We start from the raw sequence: 18574 nt of genomic DNA, 5'->3' as shown, positions 1-18574 counted from the left end.
ACATAATATCTTGTGAATCATTTGACACTCAAGAATTTAAAAACAAAGGAGTATTATGGTGTGTTTAGAATCTAGGGCTTTCTTTTTGCACTCTTCATAAATAATATTTTTCATTTCAAAACGCTTACAGAGAATTTGTTAGATTGAAATTTAGGCATGTAATTCATGTGACCACATTTCTGCTGCTGTATTTTGTTGCTGCCTCTAAAGATGCACTAAAGGTAAGTTCAGGACATTCTTGTAATTCCTAAAGAGGGGATATGATCTGGAAAGTTATATAAGAGTTAATTCAGAAATTAGCCAAGTGAATGACTTTTCTAATATCCAATAACAGGAGTATAAAGTGACTTGCTAATCTCAGTTATTTTAATGTCTCAGATTGTTTAGGGAATTTTAGGTACAAAGAGGTACTTAAAATAGCAGAAGTTGTTAGGAAATCTTTGATTTACTCTGTTCCAGTGGACTTTCTGCCTTCCACAAAAAGAAATTAATGTCTTTCCTGATTCTTCTAATTATCAAGATACTGTTAAAGGTGCTTTAAGAGGCTCTGAGGTTTTGCATATTCTTGAGACCTGGAACTGGACACCAAAGGGAGAATGTATGCTGCTGAGTGGGATTTAGAATCAGTATCCACCAATGACTATTCCATGGTGAACATTTCGGGTAGGCTTTGTATGTGTTTATAGGGTGCACTTCATTTCAGTAAGACTTCTGCCTAGAAGTCTATAAAGTTAAAGGCAATTTTCATTATTTAAGTATGTGGGTCACCAGAGAGATGCCTAATGATTTCTTAGGACTTTTTGAAAAATGCTAAAGTATTTGAAGTATGTTTTTAAAGTAAAAATGAATTACATATTTTCTATTCGGGCCTTCTCAATTAAATATTTTTTCTGCTTTAGATTTAACTCTAGCATGTTTTCATTTCCAAGGGGTATTAGCACTAAGAAGGTAAGGGAGTGGGTCTGTGGTGAGTCAAGCATATAAGGTAAAGAGAGGACACTGCTTTCCCCTGGTTTCCAGCCAGCTCCTTCTCATTGCTTAAATAATATTTCATTGATCCTCTCAGCTTTTACTGGTTTTTCTAAGATTAGGGAATATATATAAATTGTCAGCATCATCTGTTCCTGATATTAGCATGATCGAGAGCATTTGGTCTAGGTTATGGCAAACATTTAAAATATTTAATTTGGGTACTTATTTACCAGCATGGCCAGTTAGGTAGTTTATATTTTTCAACCTGGTAGTTAACTTTATGTTAATTCTATTGCCAGTCACATGGTTTTGAAAGAAAAAAAATCAAAAAACACATAATTTTTTCAATAACCAAATATATATTTATAATCACATAGGGAGAAAACTGATTTTAATTGAAGATATTCAGTGATGTATCTTGAGTATGTTATGGCCAATACTTATTTTCTTTATACCTAAAGTGATGCCATTCACAATTATTTACTATTATGACATGTACAGTATCTCTTTATTTTGTTCACATTTAACTTTGGTAACACAGAAGTACGTACTATCCCTGAAAAGTCTAAAGTCAGATAAAGTTAGAAGAGCATATCTAGTACCTGACTTTCAGCCTTTCATTTCCTTCTCAACTGAAGGCACTCACTAAGTAGAATGATTGTCTCCTTTCTTGCAGACTTGCTAGGCACTGACATGAGGCTGCTAAGATAATACTGCCAGACGTGGGTTAATAAGATAGTATTGACAAGACCTCATCATTTAGAGTACTTGTGATTTAAGCTTTGAGTTGGGTCACATAAGTGAATTACAAAATTTCCTCTATTGCATCATCCACATTTCATGAAAATTGTTGGTTTTTCTGTTGGAACTCATGAGAGTTATAGACAAGTTGTGCATGATTATAAATCTTTGTTATATGAGGCCCAGTAATTTGGAGGAAATATGAATACCCTCACTTGTTTTGGAACATAAACACTATGCTAACTATGTTGAGTGATACTAAAATAACACTTCTACTTTATTTTGGGTTCCAGGCTCTTGATTATACAAGTAGAGCTCATCAATGTACAGCTCATCCATGTTGCACACTCTGGGCCTTGTAGTGTTTCTGCATCCATCTTCCCCCTTAGGACTTGTGAGCCATTGGTGGTTTGTTTTTTTTTTTCTCAGAGCCAATATCCTTGGAGTTGCTGATTTTATTTCCTTACCAGCCTGTATCTCTGTTTATTCTGCAAAGAAATGCTTATTTCTTTTTTTTTGAGTAGCAAGCTGTTACCTTGTTTCTAGTTTGTGTGAAATCTGAAAGCACAGTTCTAATTTGTATCACGTAATCAAAAAATGTGTGGTCTTTTAGTGAAAATAATATGCAAAAGCTGTTAATGACTAATCATTTATGCCAAAGGAAATTGGGGACATGTGGACAAATTTGGTGAAAGTTATATAATTTTAGACAGGTCTTAAATATATATTTTTTTATAGTTATTTTATTCTTCACTCTATTCTATGAATATAGACTTCTTTTAATTATGTGAATCAAGAAGTTTTGGTTTTAACTAAATGAAATTCACTTGGCCTCTATATGGAAATTAAATGCTAACATTTTAATTCCTAAATTTACAGTTTCTACTACAGTTAACAGGATTAAAGCTTGGAGGCCTACATTATTTTCTTTTCACTCCATGTAGAGTAGAAAAGATGAATTTGTAAAATTTAAACACACTATTAACATTGGGCGATAAAATCTCATATAAAAATGATATACATTGGGGAAGTGGCTCTTTTTGATATATAATTCTGAAGTCTTCCTTGTTTGTATGTTTTTTTCTTTTTTCTGACTGGGAAACCCAGAATGGAATTTCTAAAGATTGCACCCTCAGAGTTTTAGTAGTTCTGAGTCATTATTAATTTTAAACAACTTAGTTTGTACATATATTTATTTAGAAAATTGCCTCCTTAACCATATTCTTTTATTTTATAAGTGACTTCCATGAGCTATCAGATTTCAAACTTGCCCTCCTTCAGAGGAAATAGACTTTTTTCCATTCTCACCTCTGGACTTCCTCCATGGTTTTAAGTAGGCACCTTTACCACTGGATATTGTATTTACTTTTTAAGTTCAATAGTTTTTTTTTTTCTTTATTTATACATATGTAGATAGCTATACTCTATTAAGTACAAACTCTCATAAAATAACACCGAGATAAAATTAGTTACTTGTCTGATGCTTTGGACTATTAGGGTATTTTGGTAATAAGTTATTGTCCTTCATAATTTAAGGGATACAGCTGACAGGGATCATGTGTGTGTGGTGTATGTGTGTCTGTGTTTTTTCTTGTAAAGGTGGATACATGCAAAGAGTGCTTTTTTGGTTTAAACCTATGGTTATTATTTATAGCGCTTAGTATTGTCAGAAAAGAGAAAAAGGATCTTAACATTTCTAGGATTATTCAGTTTATTTTAAGTATGCAGAACTGTGTATTAAAGTTCTGCCCAGAGGTAATCCCAGTCGTCAGGGCCTAGCAGTGTTGCATGCACACGTCAGGCACTCAGTAGATTTTCATTCATCTGCCTGAAGTAGCCGGTATGGGATTATCACAAGTTACTATTGTTTATGCATCTTTCTTGTTGAGAGAAGTAGTTTAGTCACTTCATCTTTTAAGACGAAGCCTTTTCTTGATATTGTTAACAAATTAATACCATTTCATATTCTCCTTGCCTCTCACCTTGCATGTCCTCCTCCCTGGTACCTCCATGGAAGTGGTGATGGGTAGGTGGAAGGCAACAACAATAAGAACAAGGATTCTTAAAGCTTAAAACCATGGGGGAGACATCTCCACTTCTCTTGGCAGGGAGGGGGTGCCGAGGACACACCTAGAAGTAAGGATCCAGTGATACTCATTCTTGAAATGTAGGTGTAGCTCATGTGGGAAATAATCACATGTTCATTTGTGGAAATGCTAGAGGCTCATCATTGGAGACACTGGTTTGCATTTTTTAAATAAATTTTTTATTTTAGTATAGTTTTAGATTTACAGAAAAATTACAAAGATAGTACAGAATACCCATATACTCCTTACCCAGTTTCCCCTGTTAACATCTTACGTTAATAGATACATTTGTCACAATTAGTGAATCAGTAATGAACATTATTATTAACTAAAATCCGTTCTGTATTCATATTTCCTTAGCTTTTACCTAATATCCTTTTTCTGTTTCAGGATCCCATCAAGGATACCACATTACGTTTAGTTGACTTGTCTCCTTAGGCTCCTCTTGGCTGTGACAGTTTCTCAGACTTCCTTGTTTCCTTGTTTTTGATGACGTTAACATTTTGAGGAGTACTGGTCAGGTATTTTGTAGAATGCCCCTCAACTGGAATTTGTCTGATATTTTTCTCGCGATTAGACTGGGGTTATGGGTTTTGGGGAGAAAGATCATAGAGGTAAATTGCCATTCTCCTCATATACTTACAACATGACTTGGCACTGTTGATATTAATTGTGATCACCTGGCTGAGGTAGTGTTTTTCAGGTTTCTCACTGTAAAGTTGCTCTTTCCCACCTTTCCATACTGTCCTCTTTGGAAGGAAGTTTTTATGCATGGCCCACACTTAAGGAGAAGGAAGTTATGCTCATCCTCCTTAAGGGGGAAGAGTCTACACAAATTATTTGGAATTCTGCACAGGAGATTTGTTTCTTCTCCACCCTTATTTATTTATTCAATCAGTTATTTATATCAGTATGGACTCACTGATATTTATTCTGTACTTGGGTTAGAATCCAGTAGTATGTTAATTATCTTGTTCAAATTGTTCCATCTTGGCTATTGACAGATCTTTTAGTTGGCTCCTGTGTCCTTTTGACATACCCCATTATTGCATTTTTCTTCAAGCACTTTTTTCCTTTTTGGCACTGTAAGATGCTCCAGGCTCATGTTGTATATTGCCTGCCCCAGTCCTAGACTCAGCCATTTCTGTAAGGATGGTTCTGCATTGTTTATGGCTTGCCTTATAGGAGCTGTTCTTATCGTGTCTAATTCGTTTATTTAGAAATAATAGGGAGCATTTTAAATCAAATATTATTTCCAAGTGCATGTTGGCAAAGTCTTTGGCCTTCCTTGAAGAAGTTTGGCAAGGAAAAATAAGGTGTGAAAAGAGGAAAGAGTCAAAGTGGACTATATTATCTTGGATGGTTCAAAATTCTGGCTGTGCGGCCAGCAGCACCTGCGACTGCCGCTTTTCCCCGTACCAGCTCAGGTTGCCAAGTGGCCCGACCTTTCCTTGTTTAAGTGACAGAGGGCTTAGCACACCTGCCCCACTGGGATAGGGGTGACAGTTCTCCCAATGAGAAATTCCAGGAGTGATTCTGGTGTAATGTGTGGAAGTCCCTTTACATGTGTTCTTAACCTTAGTGGAATTCACAGACCTAGGATTTAATTGACATGGAGAAAGATCCGTTTTATTTTAGTTGTAGAGAGAGAATCTTTTCAGAAGTCATATGGGGAAGCTGGCAAGACTATTGTTATTGTTTTACTTAGTTGGATGTATGCATAAAGGAATAACAGTTTCAAAATGATTAACGTGATACCTTTTGGGCATATGAACAACCAGCAGTTAAAGACATAATCTCCTTTTAGTTGTCATGGATTCCGTGTTGGCCCTGGCCACCTACTGTATTGAATGCACACACATTTTCATTTTGGTCCTATTTAGAATGAGCAAGTGACTAACGGTGTCAGTTAAAAGGCAATTCAAATGAAGCAAGTCTGAAAATACATTCTGAACAGAGCAAAAAGAAGAATCTGTGTTTGCATCCAAATTCCAAATGTGTGGTTTATTATTTTCTTCTTCAAAAAACTGCCTTTTTAGAAAAAAAAAGTTCCTGAAATTAATCATATTCTATACCACTTTGGAGATTAATGTGGGTCTTGAGATCATTTTCTCTAAGAATTCATCTCAGTTCTTTCTCTATTCTGTAAGTTTGTGGCAGAGTGCTGAAATTTAAGCTCATCAAAAGGTAGACTATGCAGGCAGCCATGATTCTTTATTATTTTTAGGAATTTTCCCATGATTGTTATTTCATTTGTTTTTAGGTTAAGAAAGCTTATTCATGCCACCATCTGGACACACTCTGAACCCCCTCCCCACAATGCTGTATGTGCAGAATGACTATTAGGCAATCCACCTATCAGGAGAAGGGACATTCTTCTGTAAGGTAAGTGACTGAGGGTCATTGGTCTTCTCTGTTCTTCTGGGGGAAAACCCATTTAGCTTGTACTTTTCTCCTTCAAATCAGCTAACGTATACTAAACACAGCACTTGCTAAAAGAAAGTCCAGGTTTGTTTTGATTTTATTTGAATCTTTTTCTTGCATAGTAGGCCTCATGTAAGTGCCAAGATAATCATCCCATTAAAAAAAAAAATCAGCTAAAGGTGATTGTTTTGAGTATATAGTAATAGATTCCATTAATTCCTTTTAATGGTCTTCAACATCTTCTAACACTAAAAATAAGCAAAAACCTATTCCAAAAGGATTCTTGGTTTTAAAATTTCTGGGACAAGAGACTTAATTTTAGTGTCGGTTGAAAAAGTAATTAAGTGAAGAGATGGGGGGAAATCATGTTTATGAAGAAAACAAATTGTCAGTAAATTTCTCATTTCCCAATTTTCTCTGAGGAAATAGCTCTTTGTAGCAGTAGCCTGATATTTTAAATTACATTACTTAGTAGTGATACTTAGGAGTTTGTAATAATCATTTTCTCTGTATAAAACAACATAGGATATTTGATTATGCTCTTAAGCTGTGGTGGTTTGACCTAAGTTAGGCTTAAGTTTACCTTTTACAATCTATAATGAGAAGTTTTATAAGATAAATTATTATCGGTAACAAGATCATCCCACGATGTCTAACCTACATATGAGACCAAAAGGACTTTATCACATAATTTTTTTTATTTTTAGAAATGGAAGCCTGCTAATTAAGAGATGAGTCTAATCTGTTCCTTAAAATTAGCTCAGATGGAATGGACTCCTAGAAGCATGTTAGTTTAAGTTTCTGTATGTATTTAAAAGCTTAAAAATGTACTAAAAAAAAGTTTTTGTACACAAACGTGTAAGATGCAACTTATCACCAGTTCTGTTTGGACTTTTCCTGTTTGCATGAAGGAGATCTCATTTTATATTCAGTTTGAGTACACACCTCTTTTGTGACCTATTAGAGACTGTGGGAATTTAATATACTACTTTTCCTTTAAAATAATTTTTTTTCATGTGGTTAATTAACAAGTTGTTTAGATTCTTATAGTTTTTAAATATTTTGTATTATCTTGTTACTTTGAATATTTATAGAGTAAAACTTCTGGAAAACTGAAATTAGAAAAATGTAAAAGAGATGTGGCAGAAAAAGTGGAGTAAATTGTGCATCAAATAGTATAAAGTGGGGAGGATAGAAAGAGAAACAGAAATAAACAGAAGGAAAGTAAATATATTCTACACATTTTAGTCTAATTTACTTAGCCCCGCCCACTTCCTCTTCCCCCTAACCTTCCACCCTTTGGGGCTAAAAATAAAATATTGTTGAAATACTTGAAGGAACCGACCTTAAGTTTTTTGCCTTTTTTTTTTTTTTTTAACTACTTCTCATAGTTAAAGGGCTTTAGTCTTCATAGTCTTTGAATTGTTCACTTGATACCCCATATTTACTCACTTATCTGTGATAGAATCTTTGGTTGGTTTGTAACTTAAATCTCCTCCATGTGCATTAGGTAAATCCAAACTCTTGAGACAGATACTTCTCTGACTTCTCTGTGATCTTCCCTCTTCTAGCTGCCCAGCATCACCTTTCCTTTTACCTAAAATACTACCGTTATGGTCATAGGATGTTTGCTTTGAGTTTTCAAAAGGCTGCAGAAGAAATTTCCTGTTTCAGCAATTCAGGGCTTTATGCCTGGCTTTCTTTATGAAATCTTTTATAGTCTTAGGAACATTACTGAAAGTTTTGGTACTGATCTGTTTTGGTCATAACAGATACATGCTAATTACTTGTAGTAGTATGAACTATCATTTCTGAGGTTTACATGATTTAGCAACAGAAAATTCTGTGATGTTTAATGGACACGCTGTCAGGAGCCAGAGATTCTAAATTTCATGTATTCTATCTGCCCTTAAAGGCTGATCCCTGTGACCTAATGAATCCTTTGTAAAAAGTGGACTCAGCTAGGATGTTACACCACCATTGTCGAAGGAACCCTGAACTCCAGGAAGAATTGCAGATTCAGGCTGCAGTGGCTGCCGGGGATGTTCACACAGTGCGAAAGATGTTAGAACAAGGCTATTCTCCAAATGGCCGGGATGCTAATGGCTGGACCCTGCTTCATTTTTCTGCAGCAAGAGGAAAGGAAAGATGTGTTCGAGTATTTCTAGAACATGGAGGTGAGTGTACTAGAAGCAAACCTCTTTTGTGCAAGGAGAAACTTAAAATGAAATTATATTCAGTTTAAAATATGTATACCTATGTATGTAATTTTTAATGCTTCTCTTTTATTAATACTTACCTTCTTATTCTCTCTCCTTTGTGAAGACATGTCATAATTATGCTGAGTTTTGTTTAAAACCAGATTGGTTAGAAGATCACTTTGGTGAATGTGCTTTTTTCCCTCTGTAGCTGTAGTTTATATACAGCCAGGTTTTCCCAGGTTATTTCAGCTAAAAGCAACCCTTATTCAGGTTGTCCAGTTGCTTTTGTTGCAGAAGCAGAAATGGCTGTGGTACCACAATTAGAGAATTGCACAAATTTCCCCTGTTAGAATTGCTCAAGCAGGCAGACCTAGCACTGCCTGGTTCCTGTGCCTAGCACAGGTTCCTTTAAATATCATGGCCTTAATGGTACCCTGTCTTTCGAACTTACCTCCTTTTTAAACAATTTTTGGATGCTTTCTTTTATGACTGTTTTAGAGCATTTGCCTTTTCCAGAATTGTTCACAGTTTCTGGGTATCTTACAAGAAGATTGATTATCTGAGGTCTCATTTTGTATAAATATATGCAGTTGCAAACTACATTTGACATTTTATGTTTCTGCTTCAAAAAACTGTCCATTCCCATAATTTGTAATTCCCGTAGTCAATAATAACTAATAATTGTCCTAAACTAATTCACTTTTTTCTTCAGTTGAATTTCCATTTGCTTTATTTTCCTAAAGATGGATTATATCTATTTTATCATTTGTACCCATAATATCTTTGTAAATTATCATGTGAAGCAGCTTGGTTGGGACTCAAGTTCCACATGTGCCATGCTAGGGCCTGAATTGCTCGTTAACAGTCATTTACTTTCATTTCTAAGGTGTACTTTTTTACAAGCCTACGCAAACTTACTTTCAACCTTACTTGAAGTGCAGAAAATGTTAGAAGTCCCACAGCTCTCGTAAGGATGGTGTGTTATGTGAAGTTAGGACTACGAAGGCTATGAGCAGGGACTGGTTGCAAGGTGATGTTAAACCTGAGACTAGGAGTCATCACACATCCCAGGGGCCCTGAAATAGGAATTATAGCCCCTAAATAGTTAACTGTTGACAGGACCCAGCCATTTGCTGGCCTGTGCCTTCTCCGTAGCTCTCCTCCACCCTCCCTGCCACTCTTGCTCATACCTCATTTCACCTTAGAACTTGAAAACCTCAGTTCTGAAGTTAATGAAAGGGAAATGTAAGAGGAATGCCAGGAGAAAGATCTGAAAAAGCTGAAGGGTGGTTGTGGGATCAGAATATTTAAAATTCTGGCAGTGCTTAGTAAAATTAAGACCAAGATCAGAGCTCACGTTGTTTATTCCATCTAGTCCTGTTACTTTCTGCTTCTGCCAGTCTCACTTGTAAAAATTAGTTTAAAAGAAAAGGTTTAATTGCTCAGGTAATATATGAATTTGTTTCTTTGAAACAAATAAAACAAATTTCAAATAAATTACAAGTAAAGCCAAAGTCCCCTTTGGCCAACTCCCAATCTTGATCTGCCTGCCCCTGCCCAGACCATGGGTCTGAGTTTGACTTGGTCCTTATCTTTCTAGATCATTTCCTGATACTATTACATGTACTCATAGGAAATATGTCATATTGTGTTGTGTGTGGCTTTAGAACAGAAGTTATAACATACTGACCGTGTTATTCAGCAACTGTTGTTTTTCGCTCACCTATATAACTTAGGGTTTTTTTAATATTAGAGGTTGGCAAACTTTATCTGTAAAAGGCCAGATGGTAAATATTTTAGGTTTCGCAAGGCCCACTATCTCTGTTGTAACTACTCAACTTGGCTTTTGTAGTGTGAAAACAGCTATAGATAATGTGTAAATGAATGAGTCTGGCTGTGTGCTGATAGAACTTTATTTATAAAAACCAGTGGTGGGCCAGATTTGGCCTTTGGGCCACAGTTTGCTAAATCCTATTTCCTCACCCCCCAGCTGTGTGTATGCATACATATGTGTGTGTGTACGGTCATGCATTGCTTAACGACAGGGATACGTTCTGAGAAATGCATCATTAGCAAATTTCGTCATTGTGCGGCATCATAGAGTGTACTTACACAGACCTAGGTGGTATAGCCTTACTACACACCTAGGCTATATGGTACTAATCTCATGGGGCTGCCGTTGTATGTGCAGTCCGTTGTTAACCGAAATGTTGTTATGCTGTGCATGACTATATATATATATTTTTTTACAGCTTTCATTGCAAAAGAATTCACCTTACGATTCACCCATTTAAAGTGTACAATTCAGTGGCTTTTAGTACATTCATGGAGTTGGGCATCTATCACCATAACCAATTTTAGAACATTTTCATTACCCCAAAAAGAAACCTTGCACCTGTTCTATATTAGTACGTATAGATTTACTCTGTTCTTTTCAACTGCTGAATATAGTATTTATTAGTATGGATATACTATCATTTGTTTAAGCTATACTTTCTTTTTAAGAATGGCTGAAATTTTCTCAGCAGGAGATTTTATTTATTGAGAAGGTAACACATACATATACTCGGTTAAAAGCAAAACGAAAAGTGTTATGGGTTGTTCAGTGAGGGGAAGACATCTGCTCTTTAGCACCAGTCCCCTAGTCTCCTTCCCCGAGGCAGTCACTCTTCCTGGCTTCTTTTGTGTCCCTGCAGACATAGTGTGTGCACATAGAGGTACATATTTTTCTGTCCTCCACCTTCTAGCCTGCTCCCCTTTTGTTAATAGTCTGTTCGGAATCTTGATTTTTTCATCTAACGGTTTAGCTAAGTGATAGTTCCTTGTCCACTATATGACTCTATCTCACGTTCCATTGTATGGATGTAATTTATTTAAACATATCCCCCATTGTTTGACATTTTAATTTTTCATTTTTCTGCTACTAGAAACAATATTACAGAGAATGTCCTTGACTGATCTTTTTATATATGTGAGAGTTTCTCTTGGATAATTCCCAGAAGTGCAATTGCCAAATCAAAAGGATGTTACCTTTTTTTTGATGGGTATTGACAAATTGCCCTCCTCCAGAGAAGGTTGTGATGGCTCTGTCCTTTCTGACCAGGTGGGGCAGTGCTGTACCCAGCCTTTGCCAGGAGTGTATTATCAGATGGTTTGCTCTACGCCTGTAAGATTGCTTGCCTCTCTTTTTTTCCAAAAATGACATACAAGTAACAAAACATTGTAAGACCGGGCTGCTTTGCTTGTCTTTTTCTTATTGATTTATAGGAATTGTTTACATTTTCTCCTTTGTTAGTTGTATGTTGCAACAGTCTTCTCCTAGTTTGTAGCTTTTTCACATTCTCGATGTTGTGTTTGTTGTTCTTGGGCAGAAGTCTGCATTTTAATGTAGGTGAATTTTGTTTTTCTTTTGCCTTATGGTTTGTGCTTTTTGTGTCTTGTACGATATTCCATAGGGTTATTATTAGCCTGTATTTTCTTTTAAAAAGTTTTGTGGCATTTAGGTCTTTAGTCTGTCCAGAGTTGGTTTTGGTGTATAATATGAGGTGGTCGCATACAATTTCATATTTTTCCCCCATGACGGTAGCCTGAATTGTCTCTTCTTTCGTCATTGCTATGTCCTGCCATCTCAGATATAAAGTTTTCATGTATGTGTGGTTCCATTAGTTCTGTTGTCTGTTGGTGTATCCCTGAGTCAGTATAATACTATCATAAGTGCTACACTAGAGTCAGTATAATACTATCATAATTGCTATTACTCTATAATAAGTTTTGATATCTGGGGGGTGCAGATCTCCTCTTCTTGTTCTTTAAGAGTATCTTGGTTATTCTTAGGTATTTACATTTCCATATAAAATTTTAAAGCAACAAAATTAAATATTTTGGAGAAGCCCCTCGTTTGTTCTTGTATAGCACCTTTTACTTGCTCCTATTACCTGAGTAGAATAAGAGATTTAGGGAATATTTTTTTCTAGCATATCATGCATCGATTTGAGAACGTTAGTAGGAAAGGGAACCTCCTCCTTCCCCTTCCCCTTGGCCATATATGATGCTTAGACGTGCTCTGTGTTTAGTCTGGGCCTGGCTTCTGATGTCTAGACTAGTGTATCCAGCCGCTTGCTCAGCCTCTCCACGCTCATGGCTTACAGCACAGCACGAGCTGCTGCTCCAACCGTGTTCTTTTGCAGTAATGGCACCACGGCCTATGACTGCTATGCCAGAAATCTAAAAACCATCCTTGACTTTCTTTCTCCTAAATAGTTGATAAATCTTTTCACTTCTTTTCATTGGAAGCACTGCCCTACCTTTGGGCAAGGAAATGTCGTTTCTCACCAGAACTCTTATGATGGTCTCCTTCATTCCTGCTTCTAGTCTTGCCCCCTCCCAGCCAGTCTCCAAATAGTGTGATCTGTTAAAAGTGAAAATTAAAATATTTCCTTTTTACAATCCATCAGGTTTCCTATTTCCCTTAGCATAATATTCAAAGTCCTTAATGTGACCTACGTGACCCTGCAGTGTCTGGCTCCTCTGCAGAATCTTTCCAGTTTCATCTTTGAGCTGTAGTCCCTCTATGATCTTTCGGATTCACTGAGCTCAGAGGCTTTGTGCTCACCCCACTGCTGCTGCCTTTACCTTGCTCATGCCTGCCTCTTCCCGACTCTCACTTACTACCTTCTCAGGGAAATCTTCTCTTACAGCCAAACTTGGTCAGATCCCTCCATTGCATGATAGTAGTGTTCTCTACCTTTTTATTATAGCTCCTGTCACAAGCATAATGAATTATTGTTGCAGTACTACAGGCGGACCTTGTTTTATTGAGCTTCGCAGATACTGTGTTTTTTACAAATTGAAGGTTTGTGGCAACCCTGCATTGAGCAAGTCTATCAGCGCCATTTTTCCAACAGCATTTGCTCACTTTGTGTCTCTGTGTCACATTTTGGTAATTCTCACAGTATTTCCAACTTTTTCATCATTTTTATATTTGTTAGGGTGATCTGTGTTCAGTGATCTTTGATGCTGCTCTTGTAATTGTTTTGAGGCTTCACGAACTGCGCTCACATAAGACAGCAAACTTAATCAATAAATGTTGTGTGTGTTCTGACTGCTCCACCGACCAGCTGTTCCCCCATCTCTCTTCCTCTCCTCGGGCCTCCCTATTTCCTGAGACACAACAATATTGAAATTAGGCCAATTAATAACCCTACAATGGCCTCTGAGTGTTCAAGTGAAAGGAAGAGTCACATGTCTCTCACTATAAATTAAAAGCTAGAAATGATTAAGCTTAGTGAAGAAGCATGTTGAAAGCTGAGATGGGGCAAAAGCTAGGCCTCTTGTGCTAGTTAGCCAAGTTATGAATGCAAAGGAAAAGTTCTTGCAAGAAATTGAAAGTGCTACTCCAGTGAACATACAAATGATAAGAAGGCAAAACAGCCTTATTGCTTAGATGGAGAAAGTTTTAGTGGTCTGGATAGAAGATCAGACCAGCCACAACATTCCCTTATGCCAAAGCCTAATCCAGAGCAAGGCCCTTACTCTCTTCAATTCTATGACGGCCGAGAGAGGTGAGGAAGCTGCAGAAGAAAAGTTTGAAGCTTTTTTGAAGTTCATGAGGTTTAAGGAAAGAAGCCATCTCCGTAACATAAAAGTGCAAGGTGAAGCAGCAAGTGCTGATACAGAAGCTGCAGCAAGTTATCCAGAAGATGTAGCTAAGGTAATTAATGAAGGTGGCTACACTAAGCAACAGATTTTCAATGTAGATGAAACAGCCTTCTATTGGAAGAAGATGCCATTCAGGACTTCCATAGCTAGAGAAGAGGTCAATGCCTGGCTTCAGAGCTTCAGAGGACAGGCTGACTCTTCTTGGTAGCAGCTAATATAGCTGATGACTTTAAGTTGAAGCCAATGCTTATTTACCAACAAAGCCCAGAGGACAGCACATCTGTTTACAACATGGTTTTCTCAATATTTTAAGCCCACTGTTGAGACTACTGCTCAGAAAAAAAGATTCCTTTCAAAACATTACTACTCATTGACAATGCACCTGGTCACAATGTACTTCAGGCGAGAGCTCTGATGGAGATATACAACAAGATTAATGTTGTTTTCATGCCTGCTAACACAGCATTCATTCTGCAGCCCATGGATCAAGGAGTAAACCTGACTTGAAGTCTTACTATTTAAGAAATACATTTCATAAGGCTATAGCTGCCATAGTGATTCCTCTGATGGATCTGTGCCAAGTAAATTGAAAACCTTCTGGAAAGGATTCACCATTCTAAATTTCATTAAGAACATTGGTGACTCATTGGAAGAGGTCAAAATATCAACATTAACAGGAGTTTGGAAGAAGTTGATTCCAACCCTCACGGATGACTTTGAGGGGTTCAAGACTTCAGTGGAGGAAGTAACTGCAGATGTGGTGGAAACAGCAAGAGAAATAGAATTAGAGATTGAGCCTGAAGATGTGACTGAATTGCTGCCATCTCATGATAAAACTTGAAGAGATAAGGAGTTGCTTCTTATGGATGAGCAAAGAAAGTGGTTTCTTGAGGGCCGGCTCCGTGGCTTGGCGGTTGAGTGTGCGCGCTCTGATGCTGGCGGCCCGGGTTCGGATCCCGGGAGCGCCCCGAGGCACCACTTCTCCGTCCAACGTGAGGCCGAGTCCCACGTACAGCAACTAGAAGGATGTGAACCTATGACATACAACTATCTACTGGGGCTTTGGGGGGAAAAAACTGAATAAATAAAATCTTAAAAAAAAAAAAAAAAAAAAAAAGAAAGTGGTTTCTTGAGATGGAACCTACTCCTGGTAGAGATGCTGTGAAGATTGTTGAAATGACAACAGAGGATTGAGAATACTCCATAAACTTAGTTGATAAAACAGCAGCAGGGTTTGAGAGGATTGACTCCAGTTTTGAAAGAACTTCTACTGTGGGTAAATGCTGTCAAACAGCATCACGTGCTAGAGAGAAATTGTTTGTGAATGGAAGAGTCAATTGATGCAGCAAACTTCACTGTTGTCTTATTTTAAGAAATTACCACAGCCACCCCAACCTTCAACAACCACCACCCTGATCAGTCAGCAGCCATCAACATCGAGGCAAGACCCTCCACCAACAAAAAGATTACGTCTTGCCAAAGGCTCAGATGATGGTTAGCGTTTTTTAGCAATAAAGTATTTTTAATTAAGGTATGTACATTGTTTTTTAGATAAAATGCCATTATATACTTAATAGACTACAGTATAGTACAAACATAACTTTTATACACGCTAGGAAACCAAAAAATTCTTGTGACTTGCTTTATTGCGATATTTGCTTTATTGTGGTGGTCTGGAACCAGATCTGTAATATCTCTGACATATGCCTGTATTCTATTTAATGACTATATCTCCAGTTAGTCTTCAAGTTTCATGAAGGTAGAACCCATATCTGTTTTTTTCTCAATGAGAGAGAGGGAGAGAGAGAGGAAACAGACACCAGTTACCTAAGATAATTCTTCCCCAGCTTTACAGATCAAAAATGATTCTTTCTTTTATTAAAAAATACTGATTGAGGGGCCAGCCCAGTGGCGCAAGCATTTAACTGCGCGCGCTCCGCTGCGGCAGCCCGGGGTTCTCTGGTTCGGATCCCGGGCGTGTACCGATGAACTGCTTGGTGAGCCATGCTGTGGCAGTGTCCCATATAAAGTGGAGGAAGATGGGCACAGATGTTAGCCCGGGGCCAGTATTCCTCAGCAAAAAAAGAGGAGGATTGGCAGATGTTAGCTCAGGGCCGATCTTCCTCACAAAAAAATATATATATATATTGATTGAAAATGGGCCAGTCTTATGGTGGGATTAGAAAAGTGCCGGAATTCATCATACCTGTTCTTTTCCTAAAACCCACAGTTTCTTTACAGTTTGTAAACTTCCAGTCAGATTGGCCCCCTTCTGTTAATAAGCTTATTTTTTGATAGACATTAAGGTGAAATGAAGTCAAAGATTCAAATACAGGAACATGAACAAAATAACCCATGAGAAACAAGGATTCATTTCTCTCTCTCTTTCTCTGTCTCTGTGGTGCATGTGTGCATGAGAGAGAGAGCATTCATATAGGTAGATAAGGTGGCCAATTGGTCCCCTATGAATCACTTATTCGTATATTTATTCAGCAAATATTTATTGAGTACCAACATGTACCAGGCTCTGGGCCAGGCATTAAGATAGAGAAATCACAAAACATTGTGTGAGCCTTCTGGAAATTCATAGTCTAGTGGTTGGATAGATTTATAGCCAACATTTATTGAGCAGTTAGTAGAAGCCTAATTCTTCACAAAAGTTCCATGACTGTAAGTAGTTTTTTCTGTTGAGAAAACTGAGCCACAGAATGGTAAGTAATCACCCAAGGTCATTCGCCTTACAAATAGTGGAGCTAGGGTTTAAACCTGTTGACTTAACCATGATTCTGTATGACCTGTAAGAAAACAATGCAGTTCTAACAGAGTGAGCTAAGTGCCTTGTAGAAAAGGTCCCTGCCGTTGCTGGCGTGGAGATGGAAGGAGTGGCAAGGAAGGCTTACTAGAGAAAACATGGTTTGAATTGAGATCTTGAAAGGTGAGGCAGGGATGGGGCGCTGGAAGGATGGAGGTGTGGGATTATTCCAAACACATGGACACTGAGTGTGAAGAGTTGAAGAAGAAAGGTAGCATGTTTGGTTTTAGGAACTGAAAAGAGTTCAGTATGATTGGAGCATATTCGGTAATTTATTCTAGGGACAATGGTGAATCATTTGACATTTGACAGAGAGGAGTGGGAGAAACAGATTTTGCGTTTTAGAAAGTTTATAGGTTACAGTGTGTGAACTTACGGAAAGGGCCCAAGACCTCAGGCAGGAAGAGCAGGTGGTGCCTGCTGCCCGGTGAGGACTGCAGTCTCGTCCTCCTGCAGCCCACCCTCAACACGTGTTTCCTGAGTACCCGCTGTGTGCCAGGCACTGCCAAGCACTAGGAGTACAGTAACAAGGTCAAGTCCCCGCTGTCACAGCACTTACATTTCTAAGTGGGGAGAATGGTAAAATATACGCTGTCAGGTGGTGGTCAGCGCTGTGAAGAAAAGTGAAGCAGAGAAGGGATAAAGAGGTACAGGATTCTGTTTTAAATAAGATATTCAGTGAAGGCCTTCACTGTGACATTTGAGCTGAGGCCTGAAGGAAATGAAGACCAAACCATGTGACTATCTGGAGAAAAGTGTTAAAGGTGAGGGGAACAGCAAGTGCTGCAAAAACCCTAGGATGGAACATGCTTAGCATTTTCAAGAAACAGCGTGGAATACGGTGGCTGGGGCAGAATGGTGGAGGTGTGAAGGCAAACGGGGTTAAAGAGAGAGTCAGTTGACATGTCTATACATCCTTGAAAGCTCCAGAAAGACTTCAGACTTTCTTCTGAGTGAGAATAGGAAGCCATTCAATTCTTCTCAACTGAAGAATGATAGGAACCTACTTCACGGCTCACTCTGGCTACTCTGAGGAAGATAGATTGTAGAGGAGCAAAGGAGAAATGGAAAGACCTGTCGGGAAGCTTTGGAACAGTCCAGACGAGAGATGCTGGTGGCTCGGTCTGTCTAGATGATAGCAGTGGATGTGTTGAGAAGTAGTCAGATTCTGGATATACCTTGAAGGTGGAGCCAACAGGGTTTGCTGATAGATTGGATGTGAAGTGAGGGTGAAAGAAATCAAGAATAACTAAGGTTTGGGGCCTGAGGAACAGGAAGAAAAGAGTTGCCATTTATTGAATGAGCCTGGGAAAGTCAGCCAAACGCAGTTTTTAAACACTGGGCCATAGACGTTTAATACAAGCCACTCACCCAAGTAAAAATTCGTTATCTCAAGTATATTAAAGGATTGTATCTTACCACTGTTAAATCTATACACTTGCACTGTAAAACCACCAAAAGGTGATCACACAGAGCTAATAAAACTCAGAGCTAAGAGGCTGCCTGTGACTGTGCTTTGGTGACAGTGATGTCACCACAGGGGGAAGCCTGGTTGGGGAACAGCTGTGTGAGGCCATACTTGCTGCTGCTATGGGAGAAATCCAGTTTCACTGAGAAAATAGGCAAGTTTGAGTTGGATAACTGTATTCCAAAAGGGAAAACAGTGAGCCTGTCTTTCT

General features: G+C 38.1%; 1 protein-coding gene across 3 annotated transcripts in view; it reads left to right on the top strand.

The window, feature by feature from the left end:
- ASB7 (ankyrin repeat and SOCS box containing 7) overlaps window positions 1-18574 on the top strand; it is a 53359-nt gene that overhangs the window by 1480 nt on the left and 33305 nt on the right. For all 3 annotated transcript variants that reach the window (XM_004431891.3, XM_087428859.1, XM_087428858.1), the window contains exons 3-4: window positions 6064-6185; window positions 8140-8401. In XM_004431891.3, the coding sequence (XP_004431948.1) occupies window positions 8191-8401 (211 nt within the window). In that variant the 5' untranslated portion in view covers window positions 6064-6185; window positions 8140-8190. The remainder of the gene's footprint in view (window positions 1-6063; window positions 6186-8139; window positions 8402-18574) is intronic.

The sequence above is a fragment of the Ceratotherium simum genome, chromosome 3 (genome assembly GCF_057802395.1).
Source record: "Ceratotherium simum simum isolate JZ-2026a chromosome 3, ASM5780239v1, whole genome shotgun sequence".
Taxonomy (NCBI): Eukaryota; Metazoa; Chordata; class Mammalia; order Perissodactyla; family Rhinocerotidae; genus Ceratotherium; species Ceratotherium simum.
Note: the sequence above shows the minus strand (reverse complement) of the source record. Positions and strands in the feature narration are given on the sequence as shown.